Below are 16,966 nucleotides of genomic sequence, written 5' to 3'. Positions count from 1 at the left end.
ATAGTTAGCACATTTTGACATTTCGGCTGTATATCTCAATTATTTTCAACGCGGTAAAGAATGCAAGTTTAAAATACATATATAGCAGACGAGAGAAGAAATAAGCAAACGGCCAAATAGAAATGGAGGTTGCCGATACAGGGTTGTTAAACTTGACACAAGATCGTTGAATTCATTTGCACACAATGAGAAGTCTTTGAAAAAACTTATGCTTTTCCAGAAGTCTTTGAATACTCTTTGCATTGATGTTATGTCCAGCTTGATATTTTTATTTTTAGTCATCATTGTTCATTGTGCACACGCAGTTATGAAACGTAGTATTCATTTGCTGGTGAGGACAGCTGCTTTCATCCATGTTAATAAACATACATTTTTTTTTTTTTTAAATTGTATTCAAAACTAATCGTGTAATCTAACTTTAGGTCTTTAAAAACGTATAAATTTTCTTTAATAAGCCTTTGAAAGTCTGTATTTATTTTATTCAATTGTGTGCCAACCCGGGAGTGATCATGTTATAAATTTACCTCCCTTCGTGTCCACGTACCTTTGCCTGTTTAAATGTCCAACTGCATTTTAGCTTCCTGGAACGAGACCACCTCTGCGCCTTACGTCATCGCGAACGTCACCGAAGCGACGACCAGCAGACCCGAGACTACGTTACCTCACAAAACCGAAGCGCCGCCGAAAGTAGCGAAAAAGTCGCAGCAGGAAATGAAGAAGGAAAGTTACATCGAACTGTGGGCGGCAATGCAGCCAGTGCTCTGCGGACCTGAAAAGTAGGTATTTTATTTTTATTTTCGGGCACTGTGTGTGCTTTCGATACAGAGGCTGATTGTTTTGTTGTCTGTGGATCAGGTAGTACGTTTTCTGCTCCAAACGAGGCCTTTTTTCATTCCCTCCTCTTTCCCTGTGGCAATATGAGTAGTTACGTTACAAGAAAAACGAAAGTTAAAGTCCCCCTTTTTATCTCAATCGGTAAGAAGTCAGCGAGGCTTGAGGGTTAAGGTTAAGATTTTCGAAGTTTGAGTGAATTTCGAAGGCCTTGTTATTTAACTCGTTTATCGGGGATCTTCTTACTATTTTTTTTAAGAGTAAGTCATTTTTAGACCTCTTATCCACTTTTGACCCCAACTTTTTTTTTTAACTAAAAAAATGTTGCTTTTTTAATGCGTGCAGAAAAAAACAATAAATGTGATTTACTCAAAACTAGCGACTCGCTTGTTTAGAGACTCAAAGACTCCTCGAAACCTGACCAACTTCAAGTTGACCTCAAGCCAGAAGTTCCACTTGGGCGTTCTCATTCACGTGCTCACCAGCAACCCCAAGATCCTCTACGCCCCCAACACCACCCAGATTAATGACGTCATCAGAAAGGTACGTCATGCTTCTTGCTTCTTCAAGCGGTGTTGAAAAATGTAGTCCCATTGAGAAATTGCCGGGCCTGTTTTTAAAGATATCTTGTTTCTGGTATTTTTGTGTGCGCGCTTAACGCACCTCCGAAATTTAAATTAAAAGTTTTGCGTTTAAAAACAAATAAAGTCAATTATTTTGCGAACTTTGGGAACTGCTTGCCTTCAATACATTTGCGCACTGCCCTCAACAATAATATCAGGTTTTTGAAGGGCACGTCATTTTTTTATTGGTCACATTTTACAGAAACACACAAATATGGGTTTCAGTTATTCTAATTTCATTTTTGACAAAAAAAAACTTGTTTTCTCCAGGCAAACACCAGCTTCGCGATTAAACGTTTTTGATATTTGAAAAGTTTAACCCGCGCTAAACCTACCGGTTATAACTTTTTATTGTAATATGGTTAAAAAAATCCGGTAGTTTTACGTAGTTAAAAAAAAATTACAACGTCCAGAATTTTTTTCTTCGCAATATTTTATAGAAACACACAAAAATTGCTTTTAGTTTATGTGAGTTTCCCATTATTTGTGTGTTTTTTTAAATTGCTTTTAGTTTATGTGAGTTTCCCATTATTTGTGTGTTTTTTTAAATTGCTTTTAGTTTATGTGAGTTTCCCATTATTTGTGTGTTTTTTTAAATTGCTTTTAGTTTATGTGAGTTTCCCATTATTTGTGTGTTTTTTTAAATTGCTTTTAGTTTATGTGAGTTTCCCATTATTTGTGTGTTTTTTTAAATTGATTTTAGTTTATGTGAGTTTCCCATTATTTGTGTGTTTTTTTAAATTGCTTTTAGTTTATGGGAGTTTCCCATTATTTGTGTGTTTTTTTAAATTGATTATAGTTTATGTGAGTTTCCCATTATTTTTGTGTTTTTGTAAATTGATTTTAGTTTATGTGAGTTTCCCATTATTTTTGTGTTTTTTTAAATTGCTTCTTCCAGGCAAATACCAGTTTTGCGATTATCGGCAACATCACAAACGCCGCCAACCAGTGGAGAAATATTTCTCGAAAAATAAGGAGGGTCCTTACCGACCCTAGCGTGGATGACACCCTAGTGTGGCTTAATCAGGTGAGCCTTGCTCGGAAGGATAAACCTGTGATGTTCTATTTAAATTATGTTAAAATTTGTGTATAGTTTGTTTAACAGTTTGCATTTAAGTTGAGCGAGAGTTTGTATTTAAATTGTATTAAAACGTATTTTATTATAAGGGCTTTAGTTTTTCAAAAAACAGGTATTGAGCTTGTGTTAAGTGATGTAGTAGGTTTGCGGTAAAATTTGTTTTTAGATAAAAAAAATTTGTTTTCGAAAATAAATTTGAATTTAGATTGTTTTGAAATTGGAATTTATGGGGGACTTTAAATATGTATAATCATGTATTTAGATTATGTTCAAGTTCTCATGAAAAAGTTAATCGCAAAATTCTTCGTTTACTTTGTCGTAAGAAATTATTGTGTTTCTGTTTTAGTGTTTAGTTTAATGGCTTTAAAAAATCGAAAATTCGCAACACTTGGTCGCTAGTTTAACCATTCGCTTTCTTCTTCTCAAATTTAAACACCTCTGTCTTGCTTCAGACCAAGGAATCGTACCGCAAGCATCCAGAACTTGTCATGAACCTCACAAACGGATTCCCGCTGCTTCAGAGCTACATGTCGAACAACCAGACCCTCCCTAACAAGACGGCGCTCATCACAAAACTGGACACTGTTGATCGCGCGGCTTGCAGCTGGAAAAAGGTACAGATTTCCAGCTTATGCTATAGATGATCACTGTTCAGTATTCAATTACCAGTAGTAATCTTGTAGTAAACCCTTGACGTTTATTTGCAAATGTCAAAGCGCTTAGTAAAATTTGTATGTCAAATACTAGGGATGTCCGGTACTTTTTAATTTGCTCACTAATTGATATGCACGAACATAGATACTCTAAGTTTAAATCACTTGTAATTAGAAGCAGATGGAAAAGCTTTGCTTTCAACATAATTTTTATATGCGTAACAAATATAATATTTTTCTTTGAAAAACAAAACAAATATTTATTTCTAACTTATACCAACCCGTAATGGCTGTTATGAGTAAATACTCAAAAGGCATTTAAAACATTTTTATCATATTTTATTTGCTTGCCTGAAACGATCAAAGTCTTTCTCTTTTGTCTTCTTTAGACAACATGACAAGTATCCGTCAAAACGTCATCTTTAACACATGTTAAATGTGCAACTGGCAAAGTAACGTTGACCGATTGCATATTCTGTTTTTAAAACTAGACAAGGACTGCTACACGTTACGTCCTTATTTGAAATTTCAGCTGCCCATTTTCGCCTAAAACTGAATCCTAGAGGTAGTGAATTCCACAATGGTAACTCAAATTTTACCGTTTTTTGAACGCAGTTTGTATCTGGGATCAGCATCGATTGGTTCAAGGGCTTTACTACAGAGGACGACGCTGTTGAATACGCGACCAGCCACGCCTACCACGACAACGCCTCCGTATTTGCCAGTGAGTTGAGGCGATAACTTTTCAAGGCAGACCGCTATAACCTGATTATTCTGGGTGTTAAATTCAAAGAGTTTTAGCAATTTGTTGCAGCATTGTAGCAGTGGTTCTGAGTGTTTTCTTAGTGCAGTGGCTCTTGAACTTTATTTTTAAATTTTTGATTCTCGGGCACCAAAGTCGGCGTGGAATTTTGGGAGATGACGTCATCAATTGATGTCAATAGACAAATGACCTTCGTAAACCTACAGTTTTTGGTCATACAAATGTGAAACTGTAATAAAGTCATTAATACTTTTTAAAAAAAGGTGCCAAAGCGTTTGTTACAATTTAACCCCTTTCTTTACAAAATTCGTATTATATTTTAATTGCTCACTTCGTATTATTTTTTTAAATTATTCAGATTTCATTTAGAACATTATGGAGCTCCCAAAAGTTGTCCACGTACTGCCAAGGGGTCAACGGACCCCGGTTTAAGAACCCCTGTCGTTCTGCTGTTTCTGCGTGCCACCTGGTTAAAATAAAAACATTTTGCCTAATTGTTAAATTAAACCAAAATATTGATTGAAACACCTCGCTTCCAGCGCTAGCGTTAGATTTTGCATTACATAGGTCAAATGAATGTGACTCAAAGATAATGTAGCTTAGGACAGCCACTATTATACCATATTTTTTTGTTTTTTTCTGACTCACATTAAAACTACAAGCTTATCGGGTACCACTTGAAAAGTCATCGCATACCAATACTTGAAAGTCACTGCCTTCTTGGGCCCTTGTAGCCAAATGTACGACATAGCTTCAAGTACAGGAACCTTCACTAACGACATTTTATTGAAAAACATATATGTATTCACCTAACCCTTTTTTTCATGCAGCCCTGGTGTTTGACGTGAACGCGAGCGGACATCTGAAGCAGCACGTCATATACAAGATCCGACAGAACGCCAGTTTCACGCAGGACACCACCCAGATACGGCTCTCCTACTGGCGCCCCGACCCATTTAACTGGGACCTGAGATATTACGATGTAGGTCGAGTTTTTTTACTTTGGCTTGTTCGGCATTGTCAAACCTTTACGAATGGGTTAACGTGTTTTTCACTTTAGTCGTTTTTTTAGCATAATGGTTGGAGGTTGTAGTAAGACGTAGTAAAAATATCAAAGCCCATACAGAAGTAGGAAGCATTTTTAACGTTTCGAATAACTCTATAGATTTTTCTGAAATCTGAGTGGTCACTAACAGTCTCATAAGGATTGGTTCTTCATTGTTTCATTTCTTGCCAAACATATTTTTGCTGCACTTTGCATTGCAAATGTTCCTTATTTTTTGTTTTCTTAAATCTTCTTTTGGTGTTGCTATTTTTTATCCATTGTTATAACCTGAATTCCTTATAGCTTTAGGTCCAACTCACTCGATAACCGTTGTATGGTTCTTCGTTGATGCTTTTCTACTGTGTTCGCATTGTAGCAACAAATATACTTTTATCTTATATTATTCATAGTCCAGTATCTGTCTCCGACTCCGCTGTCCTAATCACAGGCTATAACCTTTTACCTTTTACACGTTCAGTTCGGGTTTGTGTGGCTTCAAGACGTGATCGAACGCTCCATCATCTGGGAGATGGTTGGTCATGATGTGGTCAGTCCTGGTGCTTACATGCATGAGATGCCTTACCCCTGCTACCGGTTCGACGTGTAAGCTTATGTAGAAATTTTACCTTACTAATCATATTGTCGCTAGTCTATGGCTTTCCTGCTTAGTGCTTAAAAAGTTTTTTAACTGAAAAAAAAAGTTTTTTGACTGGTTGAGATTTAATAACAATAACGGTGAACAAATCTGGGTTTTTTACTGACTTTAAATGTTTCAATTGATACGCTATTATTTTTTATCTCTTTTTTATAATCCAGCAAACAAAATATGAAGCTGACTGTATTATCTTGTGGGTTTTAGGTTTTCGATGGACCTGGAGCACATTATGCCCCTCGCCATGATCCTGTCCTGGGTGTACACCGTGGCAATGCTCGTGCAACATATCGTATATGAGAAGGAGCGTAGATTAAAAGAGGTAGAGTAGAGTATGTTTTATGCGGTTCTAAACAAGTCATTTTGAAATTACTAAAAAGTCAATCTTTTTTCGTAAAAATTGCCATTACAAGTAAATGACAAGCCAAGTCATCGCTAGTAATGTATGCGTTTAAACAGTGGTTCTCAACCTGTGTAATTTAGAAGTAATTTTTGGGTGGTACGCAGCATGTTTTTAAATAAAAGTACAATTTTACGAAAAAGCTTAGCATTTTTTTCTATTGTGATAAACTATACATAGTTAAATATTTTAAGCTTTATCAATGATAGGAATTATTATCTTTCCGGAAGATCTATGCAAATCTATTTTATGACATCATAGAAAAACAACAAAGAATCACAAAACTTGAGTATCTTGCAAAGTTAAAAGAGGAAAACTTTTTCAAGATTAGTGGGCCAGATTTGTTTCGAAATTACCGGGCTAACTAATTAGCTAATCCGCCCCTGTTAATAACCCTATATACATTTTGAGTAAAATTGAGTTTTTCGATAATTGGTTGGTACGCAACAAGACCATAGACCAGCGTTTCTCAACCGGTGCGCCATGGAAGGCTGCTTGGTGCGCCGCGAGCGAAAGGAAAAAATGTCGAAATCATTCCAAAATTAATCCGAATAAGACTTTAACGGACAAAATAATGTTTTTTTTTTCAAAGGCTGGAAGTCCCTTTAAAAATATGCAACTATAAAACCCATATAATACAAAAATGCAAGCAATTTAAGAGAAATATCGGTACACCTCAAAAATTTCGCGCTCCCTTCGCTCGCAAGGTGCGCCGCCACGTTTTCATATGTTTCTATGTGCGCCCCCAAGTAAAAAAGGTTAAGAAACACTGCCATAGACGCTCGAGGTGGTACGCGGTGAAAAAAGATTGAGAACCACTGCGTTAAAAGAATCTTTTTTTGCGAAAAATATTTTTAATTAAAACATGTTAGACTAGGTCAAGAAACAAAACTTAAGGCACCACTTCTATAAATTAAAATTTAACTAATATGAGCCATCTCTGCGTATTTCTCCCACAGTTTTCTTAAAGTGTGGAGCAACCTTGCTGTGAGCCAATCTAAATAAATCTAACTTTATGAAGTTACAGCAGTCCGCGGTCTATCGGAATCAAACTGCGACCCAACTTTTGGTCGCCATGCAAAGGTTAAGAAACACTGCGATGGGACACGAAAATATTTCCTATGAGTTTGTCGAACAGCGTCCACTGGCTTGACTGTATACCATATAACAAAAAAATGCGGGTTATAATAACTTAAAATCACCTCCTTTGTTTAATCTAGGTGATGAAGATCATGGGTTTGTCGAACGGCGTCCACTGGCTCGCCTGGTTCATCTCGACTTTCCTCCAACTCCAAATCTCGGTCACCACAATCGCTCTTATCCTTAAGTTTGGCAACGTTCTCGGCACCAGCAACCTCTTCATTACTTGGCTCTTCTTTTCTGTCTACGCAGCAGCAACCATCATGTTCTGGTGAGTTAAAACCAATTTTTTTTGGTGAGTTGCAACCAAAATAATATTGTTCTGGTGATTGGAAACCAAAATTAGATTGTTTTGGTGGTTTCTAACCGAATTTGTATTGTTTTGGTAAGTTAAATTAAAGTTGTATTGTTCTGCTGAGTTGAAACCGAAGTTGTGTCGGCTGGTGAGTTACAAATTTGGGAACACAATTTTACCTTTTTGTGTTAAATAAAAAGCACTGTATGTAATACCATCATTGCTAGTGTAGTTCTAACGCGAATTTTTGTATCCAGCTTTCTTCTGAGCGTTATCTTCTCTAAGGCAAAGGTGGCGTCAGCTTGTAGCGGGATCATCTACTTCATGACTTACCTTCCATTCGCCTATATCACCATACAAGAGTTTGTGCTGCATAACACCGTGCCCGTCTACGCCAAAATATTTTCGGTAAGTTTCATTCCATTCTTGTATAAGAGTAAATCAAGAACAAAGTTTCCACTTTGTAGAAAAATCCAAGCTTAAGGTTTTCTTACATTTTACTTTAAAAATAGTAAAAGCATTTTTCTCACGTTTTATTTTTTTCTTATTTATTTTATTGTTTATTTATATATTTTTTGTTAGTGTGTTTTTTGTCAAAACTTACAAAGGACTATTTTACCAAGGTATAAAATCAAAAATGTTAAGTTCGTTCTAAATTGAATGTTCAAGTTATTTATTGATATTTTAAACTCTGATGACCAACACTTTGCCAATCCTGACAAAATAATCTTCAAAAAATAATGGATAACCCTCTCCATAGACATGAAAAAGAACTGCGCTGAATGCAAATTTCATTTAGTGTATAATAAAAATTGCCTGCTGTGCTACTCCTTTTTCAGTATTAGATTATAGCCCCCCCCCAAAAAAACAACAAGTTAAATTACCTGTTCGCTTTATGGAAATCAACTTGAAGCTCAAGGTTTTTACATCTCACTGTAAAAACACGTGAAGGCACTTTTCTAACGCCTTTTTTTAAATAACGTGTTTTACACAAGTTAACCAAGCCACATCATTTCTGTTTGCAGTCGCTTCTTTCGACTACTGCCTTCGGCCTGGGAGCCAAGTATTTCGCCATGTACGAGCTTTCAGGGTACGGGATTCAGTGGGACAACATAGCACTGACCCCTGTTGAAGGCGACACATTCAGTCTTATACAGGTATGCTTCTACATTAAACACTTAGCTTGTCAAAATTTACTACCTTAATTTGATCTATTTTGCGTGTTTGAGCATGGTAATGCGATAATATCGAACATCCCTAGTATAGAGTTCTTATTACAACATGTTCAGATAATTATAACTGAGGTTCAATATTTTATCTATAGTTTTTAAATTGGCGGGGGTAAACTATAACAACTCTTACTTTAGATCAGTATTTCTCAAACAGTGAGTGACTTAAGAGATACGCACTTGTATCCTATTTAGTTAATGTTTAACGTGTTGATAAACACGTAAAAAGCGCCATGTAAAGCAGGGCCAACTTGCAAAATTCCACAATGGTTCACTAATAATGTGCGACGTTCCTGAAACGCGCAATCTAAAACCCTATTTGTCACATCGTAAAATCACTTAATGAACTCTAAGATTTGGCTTTTGGCAATTAATTAATTTGGGTGTTTAACGTGTTGATAAACACGTAACAGTTAATTTGACTGAAATCTGTTGAACCTCACTTATAAAATGTGGAACGCAATTCTTATCATTCGGAGCGAAACTTTTTTAGAAGTTGTCGTTGTTTTATTCGCTTTTTGTAGACTTGACATTCATTTGCTCCATTACAGATCCGAGTATAGTTTACCTAAATACTTAGACATATGAGGCGCTAAAGGAGATTAGTTATTTGAAAGTTCAAACTTGACACGCGCCGCACAAAATGTTCTCAAACCTGGGTACAATATGCACGGATCTGTAATGTAGCTTGATAATGAATTTCAAAGCCAATAAGGTAGAGTAGATTGACATCATCTTAAATAAAGCGTTTTGATACGAACTCTTCTACAAGTAATGTCACATTAACTGAATATTACCAAACGTCTTAATCAAAATGATGTCGATCTACTCGACCTTTATGGCTTTGAAATTCATTATCAAAAAGTAAACCCTTTAGTTAAAACCGCATAGGTTTAACAAGCACACCGCTTCATTTCAGGCGATTTACATGATGATAGGCGACATCTTTCTATACGCTGTCCTCACTTGGTATATCGAAGCGGTCTTTCCCGGGCAGTTTGGCCTGCCCAGACCTTGGTACTTTCCATTCACTGAGGTAGGCAAAATAAGGCTTGGTTTGATTTGATGAAATTTTTGTTGTATAACATTTCAAAATTTCCCCTTAAATAGTTAATATACTTTCTAGCTGCTTTTAATTATCTTTATTTTTCCATAGCGCACAATCACTTGGGTTTTGAGCTTAATAATTTCAGGCTTAAATTAATTTTAGTAGATGTATATAACAAAGCCCACATAAGGAGGGTAACATTTTTTAAATTTTAAAAATAATAAAAATTTATTTAGTACGAACATAAAATACATTTTTTAAATTACACTATCGTAAAAAAAACACGTTTAATCTACTGATTTATAATTTTTTTTTATCTTAGTTTGTAATTTAATAAAAAAGGAAAAATTAGAATATGATAAAAACATTTGATTTTATCGAATATTGAGACCGTATACAATAAGAAGTTCATTTTCTAATTTTTTTTTTACGTTTTATTCACTGATTTACAATTGTTTTTATCTCAGTTTTTAATTTAATAAGTTCATATAATAACAACTTCATACATTTTCAGTCGTATTGGCTCGGACACGGTGGCACAGAATCCCACTGCTTCGGTTGCTGTGGCAACCGTGAAGATGACGTCACAGGCACGGGAATGGATTTCGATGACGACGCGCTGATCGAACCCGAGCCCCTCGGATTATCGCTGGGCGTGAAAATACAAAAGCTAACTAAGGTTTGTGGGGCGCGGCTAAAGGGTTGCCACAAAAGCTTTGGATGTCTTCGAATTTTTTGTCTTATAGAGAAGTCTTTGTTTTTCAATTGAAAACGTCTTTTGTTTCTTTGAATGAAGTCTCTAAATTTATTTCATGCCCAAGTTAAGTCGCGTGTTTCAAAAATGACGAAGTAAACAATTTTTTAAACTAATTGTTATTGTGCTGACCATAGCATTTATACTGTTTTGTACAAATTAGATTCAAAACACGTCTCGTGATATAAATGTAACTCCTGTAAATTTTTTGAAAACCCATAAATTTTCTTTTGAAAAATCTTTTGCGGAAGTTTTCGATTTTTATAATGTTCAGATGGCTTAAACGGCGTCCGATAATATCGGATCGGGGCCGATATCCGGTGCCAAGTGTCGGTTTTGCGATACAATAGGCTTGGTACTTAATATAAAACCGAAAGAACAATTTTACAATTGAAACACTGCCTGTCGGCAACAGTGTATTTATAATTTAAAATAGGTTCCTCTGGCATATATTTCTTCAACCAACGTTTCGGCTTACTATCCGGCAAGCCTTCGTCAGGGACTAACACACAAAGCCAAACAGGGCGCAAAGTAAAATCACACAAGGAAAAAAGGAGATAAAAATGTGCGATTTTTACTGCGCCCTGTTTGGCTTTGTGTGTTAGTCCCTGACGAAGGCTTGCCGGATAGTAAAAAGCCGAAAACGTTAGTTAAAGAAATATATGCCAGAGGAATCTATTATAAATATACTATTCCTGGTAGCAACAGCATATTTATTTAGTGTATTTATAAATTGCCTATTTAAAATAAAGCCCTCACGCTTTCCAACGCTAAAGCACGTAAGCATACATCAATGAAGCTTTGCCAAGTACGGTAAAAGTATACGCGTTGATGAAAGTTGAATTAAACCACAACATCGATGCGTTTCCATGTAGAAATACAAACGCGGCAAGAAGAAAGCGTTGAACAAGTTGTCCCTGAACCTTTACGAAGATCAGATCACCTCGTTTCTGGGCCACAACGGAGCTGGCAAGACAACCACCATGTCCATACTAACAGGTCAGTGAATAAAACTCAACCGCCGACTTCTTGTAATTTTTCTTAAAAAAGAACGAAGTTTTGTCATTTAATGCCAGCAGCACTTTAATTAAAACATGCCGACACATCGATTACGACCAGGTCAGTGTGAAAAAAATCCGATTGTTTTGAACTCAACCTTGGGGTCAAATTTTCCCGATTTGTAGACAAATTTTTACCCTACATTTCTTTTTACATAGTATTTAAACCAGACCCATGCAATTTTTTATTTTATTTCTGCGCGATATTTCGACCACTGTGTTATTTTTTGAACAGTATTGTAATCCCACGTACAGGTTTGTTTAAAATATTTTGACCAGTGTACAGATTTTACACAATATATATATTGGCTCGTGCACAGATTTTCACACGCTTTTTCAAACCATATCCAAATTGAAAATAATTTTTCGACCCCTGAAAAGATTTTATAGCATATTTTCACTCCCTGCACAGGTCTTATACCCCCCACATCTGGCACCGCCTTCATATACGGCTGCGACATTCGTAGCTCGATGCTCGAGATTCGCAGAAGCCTTGGGATGTGCCCACAGCACAACGTACTGTTCGACGTACTCACTGTGCAGGAACATCTCTGGTTCTACGCAAGACTCAAGGTAGTTTTGGTGTTTTAAATACGTTGAAATTAGGCAACCGACGCGTTTTTAACGGATTGTCAATACAGTGCCACAGAACTCAGGAAATGTACTTAATGCTAATTTTGAGCCTAAATTCTGGCATATTTTACATAATTGACTTTACTTTAGGTGACATGCAGCGTTATAATTTCAAAATAAAAAATATTTTTTGCATTGGAAAGTCCGCTTATTTTTTCAAAAAAATAAAAAAAATCAAATTGTTTTTCCCACGCCCGATAAAGAAATATTAAAACATTTTGCTAGTTAGGCATATGTGATAATATCGGCCACTTGCACCTACCAAAATATTAATGATACAAAATTAATTTTGTTTTGTGATCCAACATTGAGTTTCTACCCTGAAAGGTATATTTCTGAGAAAATTGTACAAAAAAAGCAAAGATAAACAGGATTTCTTACGCAAAATCAAAGAAATATCGCACTAATTATTTTGATCAATGTTTGACCATAATAATGACGTAATTTAGTTTCCGATCGCGGTATTTTAGGCCTAAAATATCGGGCGTCGGCTTCGGAATAAACCCAATTGCTGATACGTCTAATACTATAAATGAAACATGCACACACAGTGTGTTTAATAACTGAGATCTTGCCCTTCTGAAGCTGCTTTTTTCAACCATTGGTGCATGGTTGTTTCTCGACTCGCTCCTCTCTGAGCCTGCATAGCTCAGGTGGTAGAGCGACGGTCCTGGCTTGACCGGAGGTCGTGAGTTGAAACCTCACTGCAGGCTAGTTGTTTTTCTAGCCTGTCCTGCTTGCATTATAGATCAACAGATTCGGTGAGTCTGCACTCTGCAATGGCTTTCGGTGTACGTCTAATACTAATATTAAATTTTCAAAAAATTTTACTTTTAAAATATACGAATTTCAGTATTTTGTTTTACAATTTACAGGGAGTGCGGGCGAAACTTATCTCCAGTGAAATGGATCAGTTTCTCAAAGACATCGGTCTCGAATCGAAACGCAACGCTAAGGTTGAAACGCTCTCTGGTGGAATGAAAAGAAAACTGTCTGTCGCAATCGGTAAACAAATTAAAAATTTCAATTGCAAGATCCCTATAAATAAAATATATCGATTTAGCTGATATTTTGTTTTTAACAAGTTTAAAATAAAATACTTTTTCCGAGCTCGGTAAGGATTTTTTTGTTGTCGGAAATTTTGCTTAGAATAAATCAGAGTGACTTTTCGCAAGATGAAAGTCGTAAGGTGCAAATATTTATGCAAGCGTCTTTTTTCGTCTAGCTTTTGTTGGAGGGAGTAGAACCGTGATTCTGGACGAGCCAACGGCGGGAGTGGACCCGTACGCTAGAAGAGCCATTTGGGATCTGATCATAAAATACAAGGAGGGGAGAACCATTCTGCTCTCAACTCATCACATGGACGAAGCAGACCTCCTTGGTATATAAGAGCGTTTGATATTTTGATGTAATGTAAGAAAGGCCATTTAGTAAATACATGGTTACTATTTATGAAGATATTCAAAACGTTTAAAGTGATACCTACTTGTACAGTGCAGTTCATTTTGCCTTTTTCCTACAACTGCTGGCCAATTGTACTAAAAACACTGCTAGAATACACCTTCATTTTTACTTGAAGAGTCGTTCCATTTTTTTAAATTCATACTTTGGTTTCTGTCAAAAAAAGATTTACCTCGTAACTACACAACAAACATTTACTTCGCAAAAGCGATTTGTTATTCGATTTGGCTCTGACTAAGACCCTTGTACGTTTAATTACCAATTATGCAAAAGCAATTAGTTTTAGCAGCAGACCTGCTGTTGTTAATTATGCAGCTATGTCGTCTTATTATAGCGTTTGTCGCAAGTACGTTTACTGCTATGTAAAGTGCTTATTTGACAAGTTTACATGCGTGCATTTTTCAAACTAACTTTACTCTATGACGTCACAATGAAACGATATGCCTTTGCTTACAGGTGACCGAATCGCCATTTTGTCGAGCGGCCGACTTCGATGCGTTGGAAGCTCGACTTTTCTCAAGAGCAACTACGGAGACGGTTATATGCTGACCTTGATCAAGAAGGTAAGGTTATGAGTTGCTTTACAAGTTTATAAATATTTATCCAAAATTGACGTATTTTCTCTAAAAAAATTTGGGGATCGATCCTAATAGGTTTTCTGTAGACACAAGGGTCCTTCGGAGGCAACAAACCATGTCAGGTTCACAAATCAGTGTTGATCAGAAAGGTTGTTTTGCACTTAACCGTCAGAATTAATCATCCGACTGTAGTTTAGCCCCCCCCCTCTGGGTTAGAATAATACTACTGAAAAGTTCAGGGCATTTGCCCAAAAAAAAAAAAAAAACAGGTCCACAAAATCAGTGTTAATCAAAGCCCATAAAAATTAGGTATAATTTTGATATAAAGATATATTCGAAACGTTCAGAATGATACCTACTTCTGTATGGGCTTTGATATTCTTACTACAACCTCCAACCATTATGCTCCAAAGTTTAAATCAGAAATTCAACTTTTGACGGAACGTTTTTTTGTACACAGGAGCGTCAACTGGCTGCCGAGGCGAACGCTGTCAGCAATCAAGTTACGTCATCCGAAGAAAAGGTTTCAAAGTAAGTTATGTGTTATGCTGGAAAATTCTAGGAAAAAAGTTTCCTTGATATAGTATTACTTTAAAGGGACGAGCGCCATGGGCGATCAACTCTACTCCAGGCCTACTTTTTCCATTTCCCCGCCATTTTTTTGACGGGGGTCTTTCACCGGATGCCTTATGGTAATATCCTGCCATTTTCCTGGGTAACTCCGGGTTTTTTTAGGGAAGTAAAATACTCAAATTATTACTTACACTGACACTAACATCATTAGTTGCACCATAAACAAAAAGATAAAAATGTTAACCTTCTGCCGATGCGCAGTTCAACTCGAGCGCTCCTACTTCCAAGGCTTGAACCAATTTCAGGTCTTTTGGCCCTTTTGGCCAATTGGAAGAAGAAGCCACTGCCCCTTTACCTTTTAGTTAATGATAAAAAAAGCCAACTAAAGTATACATTTTCCACTAATGACACCAAATTTGTTCAACATTATTATTGATGTACTAAAACTATGAAACCAAAGAAAAAACGAATTACCCTCGAGTCTTCTTATTCCTCCAGGTTCGTTAAGGAGCAAGTTCCCTCCGCTCTTCTATCCTCCTCTTCTTCCGCCCAAATATCCTTCCAGCTCCCGTTGGAGTCTGTGAGGAAGGGATGCTTCCAGCGACTCTTCGACCGTCTTCCGGATCGCATGGAAGAACTGGAAGTCCAGGGATACGGACTTAACGACACAACTCTCGAGTCGGTCTTCCTGAAAGTTGACGACAAGTCAAAGTGAGGCCTTGGTCATTGTATCTTCCTGTCTGTGTATTTTTGGGAATTTTTTGTATAAATTTATACGTTCCTTATAGTTTTAACTTTAGCAACTCCCCCTAGGAAAACACGGCTACTCTTCTGACTGTTTCTCTCTTATTATTTTGAAATATTTTAGTTATCTATTTAATTTTAAGTTTTAATTTTATAAATAAATATTTAATTTCTATTTTTTTTAGATTTTTTTTTTTGGTATTTCTATAAATTCCTTGTAATCGTTTCTTTTTTTAAGCTTTACAATCCGAATTGTGATCCTCTCCTGACCTTTTTGTTTGTTCTTTAATATTTTGCTTATTTGTTACTGCCAGCATTTCCTAATGTAGAGCTATGTTACCTGTGTAAGGATGAAAATATCGTTTCTTTAGCAGAGTTGCCACAAACTTTTTGGAAAAACTGCGAAATTAGAATTTTTTTCTTTTTAATGCACGCGATTAAATATTGTTTGGTAATTGAAAACCGACCGATACTTCTCTGTATCACTGTATAGGAATTTAATCCAATATTTACACAATTAAATAGGTCACGAAGCATTTACATCAAAGTGCGCTTTAACAAACCCACTGTTAATCTTAACACGAACACTGCGAACTCCATAAACATGAATGCAATTCATATTGTCTTAGGTGGGAGAGCGAGGACAGCTACAGCGAACGAGAGCGTCTGAAACACGCCAAGATGCAAAGTTCCTCTTCATTTCCCGGCAGCAGTAACTTCGAACCAGACACTTCCTGTCCATCAACCAGCTCCAATAGCTCCCCCGCTATGACGTCAACACGCCATGGCGTCACTCCGCACAAGCTGTTCGGTTCGGGCGATGACGTGGACGACGTGCCGCTTATAGACCTTGCCCCGACTTCGAGTCACGACCAAGCGGCGGCCTGGGATTCGAATCCAGGACCCTTGGAACCTGTTGCAACGGACACGGCGCTCGAGTGGCTAAACAGCGCCCCTTGTGTCGACACCGCGGAGGAAACAGTCGCCGCTAGTGGGCAGGCGCAACCCGCGGAGGACGAATCTCGTCTCTTGGAAATGGTGTTTGGTCAATCGTCGTTTTCCGAAGCGACTGTTACTGGTGCAACCGACACTGCGACGAGGCCCGAGGCAACAGGTACGTTCATAAAATTGTGCAGCGTTTTATTAACTTTTCTGGCCTCCTAAACGAATGTAATGATTTTTTATTTAAAACTATGGATAAATTACAGATGAACAAACCCAAAGTTAACACCCCATAACAGCATTTCTAAATGCTTCAATAAATTTTTATTACTACAATCTGTTTTTGATTATGCCATCCTGTTCCTAATTGTCGAAAAAACTTACTTATATGACTCTACTTAAACACAATTTAATAAATATTAAATTAAAATAGCATGTGTTTCAGGTTAACAGACCAGAATTAACA

At 36.8% G+C, this 16,966-nt stretch overlaps 1 protein-coding gene across 1 annotated transcript in view; it reads left to right on the top strand.

Annotated features, from left to right (window-relative positions):
* Positions 1 to 16,966, top strand: part of LOC146145720 (ATP-binding cassette sub-family A member 2-like) — a 43,865-nt gene that overhangs the window by 10,369 nt on the left and 16,530 nt on the right. Inside the window, exons 11-31 of the mRNA XM_083390385.1 lie at positions 578 to 776; positions 1,227 to 1,374; positions 2,353 to 2,481; positions 2,985 to 3,146; positions 3,801 to 3,909; positions 4,779 to 4,930; positions 5,472 to 5,596; positions 5,853 to 5,967; positions 7,266 to 7,456; positions 7,738 to 7,888; positions 8,506 to 8,637; positions 9,629 to 9,745; positions 10,272 to 10,436; positions 11,387 to 11,510; positions 11,982 to 12,142; positions 13,078 to 13,207; positions 13,428 to 13,583; positions 14,120 to 14,226; positions 14,702 to 14,772; positions 15,313 to 15,525; positions 16,188 to 16,636. Of these exons, the coding sequence (XP_083246511.1) occupies positions 578 to 776; positions 1,227 to 1,374; positions 2,353 to 2,481; positions 2,985 to 3,146; positions 3,801 to 3,909; positions 4,779 to 4,930; positions 5,472 to 5,596; positions 5,853 to 5,967; positions 7,266 to 7,456; positions 7,738 to 7,888; positions 8,506 to 8,637; positions 9,629 to 9,745; positions 10,272 to 10,436; positions 11,387 to 11,510; positions 11,982 to 12,142; positions 13,078 to 13,207; positions 13,428 to 13,583; positions 14,120 to 14,226; positions 14,702 to 14,772; positions 15,313 to 15,525; positions 16,188 to 16,636 (3,306 nt within the window). The remainder of the gene's footprint in view (positions 1 to 577; positions 777 to 1,226; positions 1,375 to 2,352; positions 2,482 to 2,984; positions 3,147 to 3,800; positions 3,910 to 4,778; positions 4,931 to 5,471; positions 5,597 to 5,852; positions 5,968 to 7,265; positions 7,457 to 7,737; positions 7,889 to 8,505; positions 8,638 to 9,628; positions 9,746 to 10,271; positions 10,437 to 11,386; positions 11,511 to 11,981; positions 12,143 to 13,077; positions 13,208 to 13,427; positions 13,584 to 14,119; positions 14,227 to 14,701; positions 14,773 to 15,312; positions 15,526 to 16,187; positions 16,637 to 16,966) is intronic.

Source organism: Ascidiella aspersa, chromosome 5, assembly GCF_963924565.1.
Source record: "Ascidiella aspersa chromosome 5, kaAscAspe10.2, whole genome shotgun sequence".
NCBI classification, from domain to species: Eukaryota; Metazoa; Chordata; class Ascidiacea; order Phlebobranchia; family Ascidiidae; genus Ascidiella; species Ascidiella aspersa.
Note: the sequence above shows the minus strand (reverse complement) of the source record. Positions and strands in the feature narration are given on the sequence as shown.